Source organism: Cyprinus carpio, chromosome A2 (assembly GCF_018340385.1).
Source record: "Cyprinus carpio isolate SPL01 chromosome A2, ASM1834038v1, whole genome shotgun sequence".
In the NCBI taxonomy this organism is placed as follows: domain Eukaryota; kingdom Metazoa; phylum Chordata; class Actinopteri; order Cypriniformes; family Cyprinidae; genus Cyprinus; species Cyprinus carpio.
Window position 1 is genome coordinate 18,384,419 of NC_056573.1, and position 17,663 is coordinate 18,402,081.

General features: G+C 33.6%; 2 protein-coding genes across 2 annotated transcripts; both read left to right on the forward strand.

The window, feature by feature from the left end:
• Nucleotides 1-3,048: 3,048 nt before the first annotated feature.
• Nucleotides 3,049-10,819, forward strand: golim4b (golgi integral membrane protein 4b). Its single transcript, XM_042776530.1, has 13 exons — nucleotides 3,049-3,525; nucleotides 4,658-4,738; nucleotides 4,913-4,962; nucleotides 5,072-5,125; nucleotides 5,245-5,395; nucleotides 5,535-5,617; nucleotides 5,799-5,882; nucleotides 7,374-7,707; nucleotides 7,963-8,033; nucleotides 8,490-8,627; nucleotides 9,668-9,736; nucleotides 9,841-9,930; nucleotides 10,132-10,819. Exons 1-13 carry the CDS (start codon nucleotides 3,345-3,347, stop codon nucleotides 10,141-10,143), a joined length of 1,398 nt encoding a protein of 465 aa, XP_042632464.1. The 5' UTR covers nucleotides 3,049-3,344; the 3' UTR covers nucleotides 10,144-10,819.
• A 776-nt stretch (nucleotides 10,820-11,595) lies between these two features.
• LOC109105290 (programmed cell death protein 10-B) lies at nucleotides 11,596-17,353 on the forward strand. Its single transcript, XM_042776543.1, has 8 exons — nucleotides 11,596-11,766; nucleotides 12,588-12,749; nucleotides 13,455-13,508; nucleotides 13,707-13,824; nucleotides 13,998-14,124; nucleotides 14,615-14,693; nucleotides 16,640-16,722; nucleotides 16,877-17,353. The coding sequence occupies exons 2-8, from the start codon at nucleotides 12,660-12,662 to the stop codon at nucleotides 16,956-16,958; spliced, it is 633 nt and encodes a 210-aa protein (XP_042632477.1). The 5' UTR covers nucleotides 11,596-11,766; nucleotides 12,588-12,659; the 3' UTR covers nucleotides 16,959-17,353.
• Nucleotides 17,354-17,663: the final 310 nt, after the last annotated feature.

A 17,663-nucleotide genomic window follows, 5' to 3' on the forward strand; every position in this document is an offset into this window, starting at 1 on the left:
ATATATATATATATATATATATATATATATATATATATATATAATATATATATATATATATATATATATATATATATATATATATATATATATACATATATATATATATATATATATATATATATATTTTAGAAGAGAATTGCATTACCATGTAAATAAATTAGTTAAATGATTAAAAAGCTAATAAATTCTAGCGGTGTGGCTCAGTAAGCATAATTAATGGACTACAAATAGAACTCTGTTGTTTCAAATTTACATTTTAATGACTTAAGGTGGGGAAAGTCTGGATTTATTTACATCACCATGCTGGACATGACTGATTACATTGCTTACTATTAATTCAAAACAGATTTTCCCTATTCTATAGTTTAGTAATTTACAATGTTTGCCTGGTGCATTGCTGAATAGGTGTTGCTCCAGTATGACTATTGCCAGTTGGTCCAGTCTGACCACAAATAATATAAAATGACCCAAACAAGGCGTGTGCTTTAACCATAATGGCAGTAACTCTGAAGTGACACCCACATGTGTACATGTAATGATTATTACAATGAGCAGTACTTTCCAGTGGTGTGTAAGACATATGGTCAAAATAGCCCTCCCCATTTTAAATGTCCTGTCAACCTAAATATGGACTATATTTAACAATAATTAACTATAATCAACTATATTATTTGTCGTGAAGGCCTAACACATCTGTATCATTGACTGTATATTTAAAAGTTTATGCTTATTACTTGCTATTTCTGCTTTACAATGTGGTTTAAGCATCATAAAAATATTGCTATAGTGTTGTAACATAGTGAAGTTGTTGAATGAAACTGAGAATAGTATAACATATGCTGTTAATAAAGTAATTAAAATTATAGAGCTCATTTGGAAATCCAAACAGCTCAAATTATGAAAAATTTCATTAAAGATCAGACAAAGAGGTTATAATATATATGAATGCAAAAATTGTTGTATATTTGCATAACATGGACTAAGTATTCCCAAATAATACGTAGTCCCAGGCAGCAAAACACACTTTAGGTAGAAAATCTTGATTGGCAGTCTAGGCTGTCATTGAAAAAACATTAATGTAGTTTTGGAGTCTTTTTCTACACTTTTATGTCCCAGGGGTTGATTTTTTTATTAAAATGTAAATTGTATTATATGAAGGACACATTAACCTGTCTTGGAATCTTTTATGATCTACTCAACATTTATTTCTTTGCTACTTTTTATGAGAAAGACTATCAAAACACAAGTCAGATCCTTGAGTCACAGCAGGATTATTTTGATGAAAGAAGTGTTGAAAGTGTTGTGTCAGTGTGATAAAAGTGTGAAAAGTCATAAAACATACAAGGATATTGCGACTTACAGTACCTGCAACTTATCTGTGTTGAACAAATGTGTTATTATGTCAACTTATCTGTGTTGATATATGTTTGACACATTACCTACCTTAATGTCACTTTAAAAAGTTAAGACAAAGGTAGGAAGGTGACAAATGAAATATTTGGGATCCTTCTTTGCCTGCTGTTCACCAAAGTATACAAGGGGTCAGATGCTTTATGAGCCTGTGGTGTTACTCCACTTCCTTCTTTCTGTCCTTTGACTTTCCTTTGAGCGAACAGCATGTATGTCATTTGACTCATCCCAGTGTTCATAAGACAGTCTGGATGTTGACTGGAGTACATGGGTTGATGGCTGGAAGGAGGACATCAACTGTGAAAGCTGAAGAGCCAGTCTGATGTGATGGTCTTATGAACACTGGGATGAGTCGTATGTCATTTGACTCATCCCAGTGTTCATAAGACAATCACATCAGACTGGCTCTTCAGCTTTCACAGTTGATGTTCTCCTTCCAGCCATCAACCCATGTACTCCAGTGGACATCCTCATCCCAGAAAACAGCAGTAGACTGAGCAAATGTTTTGTCAGGCCTGGAATCCTGGAATCCCGGAATCTGCCTAAGAGAAAAGTTTCAACCATTTTTTCAATAGTTGGTACCAAAGTTCTCGTCCTTTAGCAGTGCATGTGGCATGATGACTGATCAGCCTTCTAAAGCTCTTCTGCTCCTGAATTATTCTCTCTGGAGCTGACTTCTCCTCCTGACCCTATAGTCAATTACTTCATCCCACTTGTTTCACAGCATAGTTGTCGCCAGCCCATGAGACGGAGGACTGCAAAGAACTCTCTTTGCATCACTAGCATCAAAATTTCACAGCTGCACAACTCTGACATATATTATAAAGAAATATGAATAATCTGACAAGAGCAATGATTGTGTTCAATTTAAAGTGCTTTGTAGAATGAAGACCACCCCTGTGACATCATAATCATTGCAAGAAAAGTTCGAAAGAGTCATTCTAATCATGTTGTAATCTTCCTCTGTGTAAAAAATGAAAGGATTTACACTATAAACACCTGGTTTATGATTTGCAGTCATGTTTATGAAAGTTAAATGACAAATCTGGAAGGTCTCAGCAGGTTGCCTTGTGTCAGATATAGGCTACCATCCAAGTCTTTCATTTGAATTCCATGTGCTTTAATTTGTAGCTAGTAGCCAGAAATGAGAATAAGACAATAATACAAATTTTATTGTTTGTAATTTGAAGTTGTATCTTTGTCACATTAACAACAAACAAAAAAATAACATAGGTGTGTGCCTAATTATATAATTATATGCCCATATAATTATATGTCACTTAAAAATTCTCCAAAACGCTTGCATTACATTTCAGAATTCTTCAAAACAAAACACTAATAAACAACTAAAAAACGCTAATAAACATAATAGCTATGTAATCTGAAATGTGGTGGAATTAATGTGGTATAAATGGTAGCCTATGACTTTCAGAAAAACATATAAATATTTGTGCCCCTAAGCGAGAAAACATACTTTTATAAGAATCTGTCTTCGCTCGGATGGATTTCCAGTGTTCATTAATCTCTTAATCTCTGAAATGCGTTGTGAAGTACAGTAGCCTAACTGTTGGAAGTCAGTGTTCTATGTCAGCGCATTGGCCCCTGGGTGGCACTGTACTCAAAAGGGAGGAGTTGGTTAAAACAAACTTACTGTAATGATAGTCCTTTGTGAATGACACGTATGAAAGTTTAAAAAAAGCCCATTCATAGCCATTAGTCGGACTTACTTTTTCCGTAAGGGATAAGTAGCCTATAATTAGACCTAACTCGAGAAGTCTACGAGAAATCAACTTGTGCGTCCTTTAAAGAGACAGCATCGCGAGGAGAAAAAAATAAACAGACGGATCCTTGTGGCTTTCCTAAACATTTACGTTACTGAAGAATCGGATGGGACATAGTGTTTACAGTCTACTCAATAAGAGGAGGAAAGGATGGGGAAGGGAATTTGTTCGAGACGACAGAGAAGAATATTTCAGTCTTTCCTGCTTCTCATCTTCGTCTGCGGGACGTTGTGCGCCTTCATGATCTCGTATGAGATGCAAAAAGAGCTGAAAAAGACTGAGGCGACGGCTTTGAAATACCAGCAGCATCAAGAAACACTCACTTCCCACCCATCTGCAAGGTAGAAAATGAATGAAAAGATCCTACAGCGAAGGCACTTTGTATTATATGTTATTGATATATGATGCATAGATTTCTATTGAAAATGTGTTGGCCTGTTTGTTAATTCCTCTTATTCAAGCACAATAGTTGGTGCATAATAATTAAGTAGAGGACACGCGTCAGAACAGCATCAAGATTTTCTTGTGAACAACATTCCTTGAGATTGAGAATACTTATTTGCTTTCACTTGATGGCACACCTCTCTGTGCCAGATTATAGTGTTCATAATATCTAGGTGAATATTGTGAAACCTGTCAACACTAAACACTCTCACCCATATTTACAATATTATATAATACATAAAACTTGTGAAAACCTTCAAAAAACTTCCAGATCACATTTCAGTCCAAAAGAACACACAAAAAATAAATAAATAAATAAATAAATCATATTTGGCTTAAAATAAATGTAATCTATACTATTGTCAAGTCATTTTAAAGACAATTAAGTAAATAATCACAGATAATCACTGTAAAGTGTTTGGTATTCTTTTTCTCAATATTTTTCAGTAATGTATTATTGTTTAAAAAAATTTTTATTTTTGTTATTTATTCAAAAAAAAAAATATTTTTTTAAAATTAAAACCAATTAACTGAAATTCATTAAAGACAATACACTTTATGCTACCATCATGTATAACTAAAATAAAATAATTTTTATATTAATATTTTTCATAATACTCTAATGAGAAGAAATTTGGATTACAGTAATGATTTGGGGATAACATTTGCTTAATTATGCGGAAAATAAAACCAATCAATATATACAAAAATCTGTTTATATATGTTTTTGTAATCATTTTTAAAACATGTTCATATTTTATATTTAATATCAATATGTACTGACTGGTTTTAGAATGGATTTATATGTACATGACATATATGTCCAAAATGTATATTATTTGGGGTTGATATATTTGCTAATATAAGACATTTTTCCAGTTTCATATATGTTTTACTTCATATGACATTATATTTAAGTTATGGAAATTTAATATACATTACATTTGCATATGAGTGCTTATATGCAATATTGCCAAAGCCTCGGAATACATGAAAAAAATATTTATTTTTATTTTTCTTTTCAGTGGTATATGAGCATCATTCTAAGCTAGAGAAATCCCTCCAGAAAGAAAGACTTGAGCATAAGAAGGCTGAAGAGGGTAATGTCCTGTTCATTTGCACAATAATTGATTTCCTGATACACACAACCCACTTAATCTGGATGCGATATGATAATGATGATAGATAATGAATGATAATGAGTACAGGTTGTGCTAAATGCAGTCTGCTTCACCTTTGTTTTTAAGCCTCTATTGATTGTCAATACATCATAGATTTGCTTGTGTTTAAGCGGGAATCACAGAAGGCCCTCAACAAAGAAAAGGTAATTTAAAACGTATGGTGTTTTGATTACTAATGATGTGTAAACAGGATAGAGCTGCTGTCAGCTGCTGTGGATGCATAATTACTTACAGTTTTGTTTGACCTAACAGCAAGAATCAACCTATCGACTAAATGCTCTGCAGACAGAGCATCAAATACTGAAGGTGAGATAGCATAATGGAAATTCTTAAAAAGTCCAAAAACTAGTTACAAAAATGATATTTTAATTGTGGTTGATGTTAAACATTATAATTCTGACAAATTTTGTATACCACTAAATCAGTCCCAGCATGAAGACTTGAAGATGCAATATTATGAACTGGAAGAGAAGAACCAGAATCAAGGGCAAGATCGTGAACATGTTCTGGATGAGCACAGGCTGGAAATAGACAACCTGCAGAGGGAGAAGGAGGTTGAAATATCCAGACTGAAAGGTAATTCTGCGTGAAACTCTCGTATGCATTCAGATTCATCAGATTTAAGGCTCAGACCAAATTCATTTCCAGCCGTATAAAATGCACCTGACCATGTACATTTGCTAGAGTCTTTCATCACCAGATTTCCTCTTTGTAGAGAATGTGTACAACCTTCGAGAGGAGAACAGACAGCTGCGGAAAGCCCATCAGAACATCTACACACAGTTACTTGATGTGCAGGTCAGAGAAACTACAAAGGATTCGGTGATGCATTATATGATTAGGGTTTAAAGGAAGTTTTAAAGAATTTGCATGAAGTATTTTATTTTATTGCTGTTCAGTTTGTAGTCCTAAAACCTGGACTTTTACTATTCTAGACATACTGAAATTACAGTTATTCTTTTTATCCTCACCATTTCAGGAACAGCACAAAAACCTGCAAGCTTCAAAAGATCATCTTTCACTCACATTACAAGACCACAAAAATGCACTTGTTGCAGCCCAGGTACTACACAGTCATGACTACTGCTTTAAGTTAGCCAGAGTCTGGATGTATTTGTGTTTATATCACACTTGAAGTATATCACATTCTGCCACTGCCACACCTTTAACAAATACAAAAACAAATAGGCAAATAAAGAACAACTGGCTGCATTAGTTAAATAAATACAGTAAAAGAGTAATATTGTTAAATATTATTACAGTATTTAATTTATTAATTTATTATAATAGTGTAATTTATTTTCAGGATTCCTTGATGAATAGAAAGAGTTTTTGCTAACAATGTAAAAGTCTTTACCGTCACTTTAGATCAATTTAATGTATCCCTGCTGAATAGAAGTATTTGTTCTTTCTCTCAAAAAATGTTACTGACTCGAAACTTTTTAACCTACTAATGATGTTCTCACCTCATTTTATGCCACCTCACCCTACAAAGATAGCTGAAATGTGCGAAGAGATTTGAAATGGAGTTAAGTTTGTAGGAAAGTCATGCAATTTTTACATCTTAAGCATGTCTAAAGTCTCATATTATGGTCAATCTTTTATGTGCCTCAAACCACAGGTTCAACCTGTAAATACAACAGATGTGTCATCGTGGCATCTGACCCTTTAAATACTTACATTATATCTGACCAGATATAATGTGCCACTGTGACACATTCTAACATGTAAACTACTTATTCTTCTTGACCTTACATTGCAGGAATAATTTCTTCAGTAGCGTCATGCTATATAAACCTTTGTTCTCAAGTAAGAATGGGGAATATATTTTATAACAATTATTTATGAAGGTTATAATATATAACATTATAAATTCAGTACATTTTCTCCTTGGCTGTTTATTTAATTTACATTTTACAGTCTCTGTGCTGAGTTAACATCTTTCTTTCATAGAGTCAGCTCTTACACTATTTGACTTTCATTACCCAATCCATGCATCAGGTATCACTTGAGAAATTTTTAATTCCATCCTAATTCAATGTTTGGATAAAGCTTCAGGTGGAAGAGCTGAGGCGATTAAAGGAGAATCGCAATAAAGTGCAACTGCATAACAATCATAAATTTGCTACAAAATCACAACCGAACGCACCTGCAGCTAAATGCTGGAGAAAGTAGAGCGTCTAAATGAGGAGCTGCATAATAAGCCAATTCAGGTACAGAAGGAAATGGAACATACAACGTTAAAAAACTAACTGAATTACTATTTGGTTTTTTACTTTGCCTTTATTAGTAAGGAAGCCTCTGGATTAGCCTTTTGTAGACTTGAATGTGTGCTGTTCACACTCTCACATCACAAATGGATTAAGTCTTAATCCTTTTTTTAAATTATTCTCACTTTCTAATGCAGTTGAAGTATATATACAAAGGCCATTTGGGCTAGTAGGGTAGATGACTCATGTAACCTAATAATGTAAATGTGTGACTGTGGCTAATGCAAGTGTCTTATCATCAGGCCACACCACACTTTGGTCATGCAAATGTTTCTCCTTTACAGGTGGAAGGATATGAGGAAAATGGAAAAGGGTTATCCCCTCAAGGTGTGTTGGAGATTGAAAATAACAATGTGACCAAAGTGGCAATGAAGCAGCCTCAGCAAATTGATATTTTTTCTGAGGGAAATGGCAAGAAAGAGGAGAGAAGCACATCAAAGGATAGAGGAGGAGAGGATAAGGGGAAAAAGGCAGTGCTGGAACATTCCTTATCAAACCCAGTAGAGCTGGGCATTAACCCTCGCAACACGCTAAGCCAAAGCCTGGAGAAACAGACACGGACAGAGCCACTTCACAGAACCAAAGTACACTTTGAGGCTTTGGATACAGTTATCGCTGGTAAGGAATTATATCTTTGTGGCAGATATTGGCTTTTTTTGATTCTGCTGTATTTTATGAAGCTAAGTGTTCTAGCACAAAAGTCCAAAGTGCTACCAAGCTATGATTTGGAAGAAAAAAACACCTTCAAGGATACATTTAAATGGCACACTTATGTTACTACGCTGAAAAAAACAAATTGGTAAAGAAAATATTTTACTCAGAAATTGCTGTTAAATTTCAAGTAACACGTTTAATTTAACATTTAATTAACAGGGAATGCTGTGCAATCACGCTATATTATGGCTGGACGAGATGATGTAAAGGAGACTCAAAAGCAAGACAAGGTGAGTCTGATAATGCAGTGTGTATGTTATTATATATATAATATGTCAGTGTCTTTTTTTGATCTGCATTTGCAAATTTTCCAGAATTTGCAGTAAGAACTGCATGATCAGACATGAAAGAGGCCTAAAACAGATTTGAAAAGATCAATGTTTGTTTACGCTATTCAGAAATCTGTCACATGTAGAGAGGAAAAACTGATTCGGACCACTTACACACTGTGTGAATGACAAATTGCATGCAGAGTCATAAATTAATTATTCAATAACATCAAGGCAGTGTGGCATAAACACTGTGGCTTTGCTTTCTCTGTATCATTTCTCGAAAAGCTCAATTATTTGACTTTGAAGTGCAAATTACAATTTCTTGAAAGTTTTATCACAGGAAATTACATCATTTGAAGTTTAAGATTTCTATTAATGACTTATTCTCTCTTCTTAAATGACTCCTTTGAGCAGGGCATAGGAGAAAAAAAACTGAACGCTGTGAATGAGGGCAATAACCAGAACGAAGATGAATTTGAAGAGGCAGAAGAAGAAACAGAGTACAAGACCAATGAGAAGAAGATCAGGCCTGAAGAGGATGAGCAGCTTGTAGTGAGTTAACAAGAAGGATACAGACAAGCTCGTCTTATACTGTATTATTCATGGAATAAAGTCTGTGTTGATACTGACCTCTGACATTTGCTAACACAAGTTTAATTTATTAATTTAAGGATTTTTTTTTTTAACAAATGTGTCATTATTGGGCAATGTTGAACATACACTGCCATTCAAAGGTTTGGGGTCAGTAAGATTTTTTTTTTTTTTTTTTTTTTTAAGAAATTAATTTTATTAAGCAAGGACACACTATGAAAAGTGACTGTAAAGCCTTTCACATTGTTATAAAAAGCAAACAAAAAAACAACATTTCAAATAAATTGTTGTTTTGAACTTTCTATTCATCAAATAATCCTGAAAATATCACAGTTTCGACAAAAGTATTATATATAAGTAATAATAAATGTTTCTTAAAAACTAAATCAGCATATTAGAATGATTTCTAAAGGATCATGTGACACTGAGTACTGGAGTAATGATGCTGAAAATTCAACTTTGCCATCACATGAATAAATTACATTTTAAAATATATTACATTATAAATGAGATTATAAAATATATTCAAATAAAAACAGTATTACAGTTTTTACTGTATTTTGATCAAATAAATACAGCCGTATAGTAAGCATAAGAGATTTCTTCAAAAACTTTAAAAAATCTGAACAACCCAAAATTTTTAAATAGTTTCTTGATAGTGTATAATATCATTAATATTTTTACCGATGTTTTATTAAATTTAAATTACCTTTGTCATCTTAAAGTAAATCTTGAAAAATACTTATCATGTAATAATTTAGCAAGTCTTAAAATAAATATCCATTTTCATATTGCACATTATAATGTTGTAGCAGTTAAAATGTTTGATTTTAATTTTTAGTGTTTTATTTTTAATTTAGACAAAATACTATAGAATTTTAATATTGTAAATAAATGTAAAAACCTATTGACAAAGTTGCTGTTAGTAGTTCCCAGCAGAAGAACTAAACCCACTGGAACGATGGAACGATAAGCAGATTACTGATGCACTATATCAATAGGTGGCAGGCAATCCAGAGCAGCAAGAGGACCAGCCAGATGAGCAATATGAGGATGATGTAGAGGATGAGGTGAGGGAATACAGGCATTGATGGACTGGTGTGCTGAGGAAGTGATACAAAATGCTACATGAAAAATGACTTGTTCCCATCATCCCCACTGCAACATCCATTAGACTCTTGATGACTCAGTGCATGACAGACAGAAGAGAGCAGAAGAGGAAGAGAGTGAAGAAGATCCCTACAGTGAGCGTAATGGAGAAGAGGTCAGCCAAATGCTTAAGAAGACCTTTTCTATCAGTCAAATAAAGTAATGAAAAACATGTGGAAAAGAATTTTAACTTTGCTCTTTAGCTGAAAATGCAGAACAGTGTATTTAGAATGTAAATGCACAAAAGGTTTGACAGGCTAAATAAGTGAATTCTGAGCACAGAAGATTTGAAATATCAAATAATGTTGTGTTTCAGATCCATGAATGAAAACATAGAAGCTGAAAAGGATGCCAATCAGATGGAGAGCTTCCAAGAAAAAATGATAAAAAGAGCATGAAGAAGATCTTCAATCAAAAGCCTGAGATGTGAAGGGGACTGATTCTAGTGTCTGCTGAGTGGCTTTACACATCTCTTCTAGCAGAAAACTAAAGTGCAACAACTGTGATCCCTTGTTTTTCCCCCCAAGAAGTGACTACTTATGCAAGTGCCTTGTACTTCCAAGTACAAGAATTTGTTTAGCATTTATATTTAATCAAAGCATTGTATCTTCTTGATCTTACTAAGGCGATATGAACTGGCACCCTGCTGAATGAAAATAAGTAAAGAAAACTTTTAATTCTTTATGTCAGGGAGATATATTCAAATTAATCTTCAGTTCTTTCTTTTCACTTATTGTAAGTAGTAATGTAGTAAAGGGGATTGAAGTTACAACAAAGAAGTTGAAGAAGAGAAGAAAATGTAAATGTTTTTCAGTTTCAATATTTGAGAACTTAATGCACACCTGGACTTTCCCTGAAAAATATAAAAATATTATATAGTAAAGCTGTACATGAGCTCTTTTATTGTATTGTGTTATTATCATATTAAACTTGTAGGAACCTTAAATAATTTTAACATACATATAAAATGTACTTATAAAATACATTATATTTTGAAATGTTTACATGAAGACAAATTTTTTTTTTTTTAGTTTTTCTAAAATTATGATTAATGTGGTTGTTTTGTTCATGTTCACCCCCTTATATTTTTTTCTTCTCTTAACTGTACATACTATTATTTATATATCTGTATTTGTTTTCGAAAAGTAAATGCTGTATGTTTACTGTTTTCCAAATAAAAATATTTTAAAATATTCATACAATATTTTATATTATATTCAATACAAAATATGAGACATCTTTAGGAAATATTAAAGTATACAGAAATGTATCAATGCACAGGGTGTGAATAGAAGGAATAGAAGGGAGGAGTCCGTTTTAACCAGGCTGAGGTTTGACCACACAGGGTTAAATAAAACATTGTTTTTGTTAGGTAAAAGTAAATCAGATGAATGTATGGAATGTAAAATACAGAAAATGCAGAACATGTACTGTTGCACTGTAGGAAGTATAGGGAAGAGAGGAATAGATTAAAGCAAAAGATAAGTCAGGAAGAAAATGGAACCTTGAGGGAGTTTTGGGAACAACAGGAGAAGGAGTAAAGATGCACAGGATGCTGTTGTGGAATATCTGAAGGATACAGGGGTATATTATAGGATTTAGATAGTAGTGTTATTATTATTATTATTATTTTCTAATAATGTAAAATAGATTCACTGAGATACAATTCATGCTGCATACTCCGATACAGTAGGTGGCGGTATGCACCTGATAAGTCATGGTTGCAATCCGCCATAAAACTGATAATAATAATAAAACGCCCATGGAAGGTGCTATCTGGTTGGTCAGGAGACGGAAGCCGCCAGCTTTCTCGCAGCTCATGCAGCAAACTTCCGACTTCCGAAATAAAAAAAAATAAAAAAAACACTGCTACATTTTACTAGCTAAGCATCAAGGAAACCTTTATTACTTACCCCTCAGCTGTGGGACGTGCAGGCAAAGACGAGAGCAGGTATTTCTGTTGAGACTGTGATCATATTAAGTGTACAGACATCGAGATGAACAGATCTTTCTGCTAACTTTGATAGCCAGCCTGCTTCTGTCTGGCTATGAATGAGTTAGCTAGGCTGCTAACTCTAAAATCACTTGAGAAATAAGCAAAGCTTGAATAACGTCAGAATGAGGTCTGTTTGTTTTGGCTTTGACCGAAAGGAGCCAGTAGGGTTGTGACAATAAAGAAACTAGAAAAACATTTGCTGCATGCCCATTGAAATGGACGGGTTAGCAGGTTAAACAATTAACCATAATTTCACTAGCATGGAGTTTCTAGACTATATTTTTGTGCCAAAAACAAGGTGTCTAAATTGTCATGTAGGTGAGGCTCAGTAGAGGAAACCATGGCAGTGAAATATATACATTCCTTCAAAAATATTATTTATTTAACTGTTATCTTCTGGAATAAATCATAATGCGGCGATAGTAATACCTTAAAAATATTTACATTGAGAAAGACTTGATTTCAACGCAATGAGAGTTAACGTTATTATTATTATTAATCGCATCTTTTTAATTGCACCTCAAAGTAACCGTCTTAATATTTTAATACTCTTAGTCATCACAAGTGTGTTTAAAGCTTAAGTTTGAGTAGTATGAATTGAAAAAAATATATATAAAATCATAAAAAAACACTCTAAAAATATTTTGTTCCTTTAAATGTAGAAAAATCTTCATCAAGTTTAAATATAAAAAAATAATAAATAATTGGTATGTTATTACTTGAGATTACATTTTTGGTACATATCCATTAATTCAGTGTATTCCTTCCAAACGTAGAGTGCTTGAGAGAACTGAGTGAACTGTGTGGCTCACCTGCCCGTTGTTTCCTGTGGTGGGCCTCCATTGAGGATGACAATGGAAGAGATGAAGAATGAAGCTGAGACAAATTCAATAGTCTCTATGACATTATATGCAGTCATGTACCCCGTCTTCAATGAGGTATTTACCTTTACACTTTAGTATAAGCAAATATGTAGTGTTTTTTTGACCATACAAAAAATTGTTAAGTTTGTGTATAATTGAGCATGCTGTCAATTTTCATTTAATTATTTAGTTATCAAACAATAAAAACATTTTACAGGCTGTTCACTGCAAATTGTTCAATTTAAACAGCATAAGGTACTGTTTTAAAGTTTAGGGCTGGTACAGTTTATGCTCACAAGGCTGAATTTATTTATTTAAAAAACACAGTTAAAACTTAAATTTATAGAAATTTTAAATAACAGTTTTCTATTTGAAAATGTAATTTATTCCTATGTGTGCAAAGCTGAATATACAGCAGTCATTCCAGTCTTCAGTGTCATATGATTCATCATAAATATGTTGATTTGGTGCTCAAGAAATCTTTCATATTATTATTAATGATTGAAACAATTGTGCTGCTTACATTTTTTGTTTTTTTTTTCTTTCTCCAGGGTTTTTTTTTTTACTATGATGAATACAAAGTTCAGCAGAACAGCATTTATTTGAAATAGAAATCCTTTATACATGTCTTCATTGTCACTTCTGATCCATTTAATGAATTCTTGATAAATATGTATGGGAAAAAAAATGTTTTGTATATTTTGTAACTTAAAACGGTTGATATTATATCATAAAGTATGTGAATATGAAACGTCTTTTTTGATTTTGTTTTGTTGACAGTTGGAGAGGATAAACCTGTCAGCGGCACAGACATTGCGGGCAGCATTTATCAAAGTGAGACTTCCTGAAAGTGTCCATTCATCAGCTTGCAAATGCCGATGATACAGTATTTAGTTTTCTGACATGTTATCTCTTTTCATATGGCCCTTGTGATGTATTTGTTTAAAAAAAAAAGATTAATTTCATACTCAACATAAAATGAGGTTTACTGATGTGAGTTTAATTCTCTTCAATCAATGCCATCCTCTAAAGGCAGAGAAAGAGAACCCAGGCCTCACTCAGGATATCATCATGAAGATTCTGGAGAAGAAGAACGTGGAGATCAACTTCACAGAGTCACTACTGCGCATGGCTTCAGATGATGTGGAAGGTAAAAAAAACATCATTTGCTTCTGGTACAGTCCGTATTTCTGGATCTTTCCTGCAATAACACTCAAAATGATAAAGCACCTTTGTTTTTTCAGTAAAGAACAGGGTGGATTTTGTGACCATGTGCACCTGTTTTAGTATCTGAAGCTAAGTTTTGTGATTCATATTTTACAGAGTACTTGATTGAAAGACGTGAGCAGGAATTCCAGGACCTAAACGAGAAAGCACGAGCCCTCAAACATATCCTGAGTAAAATCCCAGACGAGATCAATGACAGAGTGCGCTTCCTACAGACCATAAAGTGAGGATCCTGTCCCTTGTTTTCACCTTGATGGCATAGTGGTTAAAGATCTGGCCATTAATCAGCATGACACTTAACCTCCAGTCATTCCAGAGGGATTGTCCCAGTAATAAGTATACTGCATGTCACTTAGGATAAAATCATCTGCTAAATGATTACTTATGTTATACTTAATTAATACAAACTAGAGTAATGATCACAAAATTGTTTGGAGCCTATAATGTTTCTCCCCTTATAGTCTTGATTAAGGTCTACTGCTTTAGTTTTAATCAAGCAATCAGCCAACAATTAATCGACTAAGCAATCTCACATAGCTGACAATACCATGGATACATAGACCTCAGGAGATGTTCAAACGTGAAAGATTTGTAGACATTTTAATGGGCCTCTCTTCTATTATCTTGCCATTCTCCACTGCCTGAGTGCTGAGTCAGTGCTTCGCTTTTCATAAATGTGTTCATCTTTCCTGACCTCTCGCTGATTTCCACAGAGACATCGCCAGTGCTATAAAAGAGCTGCTGGACACAGTCAACAATGTTTTTAAGAAATATCAGTATCAGAATCGCAGGGTAAGTATTTCTTATTTCACAGAGAAAATTTTCACTGTTGCACGAGCAAGTTGGAATGTTTTTTAAAATAATATTGGGATAAATACAAATCAAAGTATCCCCGAAAATGGACATTTTGAAAAAATGCACACCCTCAGCTCATCCAAGATGTAGGTGAGTATATTTCTTCATAGAAACAGACTTGAGAATTGTAGAATTACATAATTTGCTCACCAATGGATCCTCTGCAGTGAATGGGTGCCGTCAGAATGAGAGACCAAACAGCTGATGAAAACATCACAGTAATCCATGGATTATAATAATCCACAAGTAATCCACACAACTCCAGTCCATCACTGTGAAGTGAAAAGATGTTTAATGTAATTGAATTTTTAATGTATAATGTTAGCTGTGTAATTAAACAAATCCATCAAGATATTGTATTGTTTGCATACAAAACCATCACTGGCTCTGCACCCCTTTATCTAAATTCATTACTTCAGACTTATGTGCCCTCTAGAAGCTTGCGTTCTGCAAGTGAACATCGCTTGATTGTGCCATCCCAAAGAAGCACAAAGTCACTTTTACGGACTTTTAAATTAAATGTTCCCTCCTGGTGGAATGACCTGCCCAACTCAATCCGAGCAGCTGAGTCCTTAGCCATCTTTAAGAATCGGCATAAAACACACATCACTTCCATCTTTATTTGACCCTCTAACTTTTTCACTCACTATTCTTATTCTATTTAAAAAAAAAAAAAAAATCTAACTACCTTTTTAATCTTTTTGTATTCTATCTATTTTTCTTTTCATTTATTATACAATTATAAAAAAAAGACCTCTACACTAGCTTGCTCTATTCTTTTTCTATTCTATCTGTTTTCTTTTTATTTATTATATTATTTAAAAGCCCGTGCTACGTATATTGTGGTTTAGTCTAACTGAGACTTGTTATAGCACTTATATATCATTGCTCTTTTGTTGTTTTTGATTGCTTCCATTGTCCTCATTTGTAAGTCGCTTTGGATAAAAGCGTCTGCTAAATGACTAAATGTAAATGTAAATGTGAGATATATTTAACTTCAAATAAGTCCTCCAATGATAACACTTCCTCCAAACTAGTAGTCTCATCTGAATCAGGCGAGAAATATTCTAAGATCAAGCATGGCTTACAAGCAAAAACAGTTCTAAACGATTATGTCGGTGGATTTTGATATGAGAAGACAGGGGATGGCCTTCACTGGTGGAAGCATTATTATGGTTTATGGACTCAACAGCTTAAAAGTTAGAACACCTTAAAGATGGATTTCTTACAAAAATACAGTTTTTCACTTTACAATATTTTGATGTCTTTATCGTCTGTTTGGACTCTCATTCTGATGGCACCCATTCACGGAACAGAAACTGATTGGAGAGTAAATGATGCGAAATTTCTCAAAATCTGTTTTGATCAAGAATCAAACTCATCTTTATCTTGAATGGCAAGAGGGTGAGTAAATATCCAGCAAAATTTTCATTTTGGGGTGAACTATTCCTTTATGCTCACTTGATAGTGCTTAATGTTGAGTACTACAAAATTTAATTTTGACTTGTCCCTCCTTTTCTTGAAAAAAAAAAAAATAAATAAATAAATCTAGCTTGCAGTAAAATATGTCCAATCCATAAATGCTAAAATACTCATTGTTGTAGTAATATAACCACAAGTCATAAACATTATGTATGTATGTTAACGTGATTTTAGTGTGAAGAAATTGCTTACTAACCTTTTCTTTGTAAAGTTGCATCTAATTATACAACTTTGTAGCCATGACAACCTAATGGCTAAAACCTTTAAATGACTTCACATCTTAAATAAAAGTTTTAACAAAAGTAAATGTAAGTTAGTGGTTCTCAAGTCCAGTCCTTGCAACCCCCTGCTCTGCACATTTTGTATGTATCAAATATTAGTTTACCTTTTTTTTCCCCCAGGCACTTGAACACCAAAAGAAGGAGTTTGTGAAGTACTCCAAAAGCTTCAGTGATACGCTGAAAACATACTTCAAAGATGCAAAGTAAGCAAGCAGACAGTAACGGATGTTTTTTCAAAGTGCCCTCATGCTTCTAGCAGACATCTATTTTACATCTTCTATGAAAGTGCATTTCTCAGTGAAAAATGATCAGCCAATTGATGTCCTGAGCACTGACTTTTCTCTTTCTCATCTCCAGGGCAATAAACGTCTTTATCAGTGCCAACAGGCTGATCCACCAAACTAACTTGATATTGCAGACCTTCAAAACTGTCGCCTAGGAGATGCAGCTGTGATGTGTGCGGGAGTGTGGAGCCAGTTATGTGTAACATACAAAGATTTTTTGTCTTTTCAAAGTATAATTTATAAACTTTGCCTCATTTGAAGACACTTGAAATGAGGAGTTCAAGGCATGTTAATTTACTCTTAGCTGAATAATCATGATTTTCACCCTTCCTGACAGCTTCATTACCTTTTTCTTTCACTGTTGTTCTGATCAAATGAAAGCCAAAAGACTTTGCGCCTTAAAGTGTCATGCAACATTCCATATACAAAGTGTAAATATTGGTATTCTTTCTTTGTCACTGAGACATAACGTATAAGAATAAATGATGTATTTAACATATATTTGGTTATAAATGTTCAATAAATAGTTTCCAAATGTTTAATATCCAAATGTCTCTGTCTCGGGAGGTTTTTAATTCATTCACTTAACATATCCACACAGATGCACTAAAGAAGTTTAAAAAACGCTTTTATGAAGTCTGCTCTGTAATGTATAGCACATCTAATGGAAGAGCATTTTGGTCCTTGGTAGTGCAGCTGAGGCAACCTATCCATTATGGGTGGTAAGGCACTGTAAAAAGATCTCCGGAATAATTTTGTGGACAGGCACAAGTAGGTCTGTCATAACACCTTTTTGTTGTGCGATTGCCCCAGAAATAATTGTGATAAAAAATATTATTGTAATTTTAAGACCATTTTAT

What these genes read in the sequence shown, in the direction of transcription:
- golim4b (XM_042776530.1), top strand. Translation starts at nt 3,345, where the DNA reads ATGGGGAAGGGAATTTGTTCGAGACGACAGAGAAGAATATTTCAGTCT. An exon ending in GCATAAGAAGGCTGAAGAGG is followed by an intron (nt 4,739 to 4,912) that starts GTAATGTCCTGT and finishes AATACATCATAG; the next exon opens with ATTTGCTTGTGTTTAAGCGG. An exon ending in TGAAATATCCAGACTGAAAG is followed by an intron (nt 5,396 to 5,534) that starts GTAATTCTGCGT and finishes TCCTCTTTGTAG; the next exon opens with AGAATGTGTACAACCTTCGA.
- LOC109105290 (XM_042776543.1), top strand. Translation starts at nt 12,660, where the DNA reads ATGACAATGGAAGAGATGAAGAATGAAGCTGAGACAAATTCAATAGTC. An exon ending in CGCTTCCTACAGACCATAAA is followed by an intron (nt 14,125 to 14,614) that starts GTGAGGATCCTG and finishes TGATTTCCACAG; the next exon opens with AGACATCGCCAGTGCTATAA. An exon ending in ACATACTTCAAAGATGCAAA is followed by an intron (nt 16,723 to 16,876) that starts GTAAGCAAGCAG and finishes TCTCATCTCCAG; the next exon opens with GGCAATAAACGTCTTTATCA.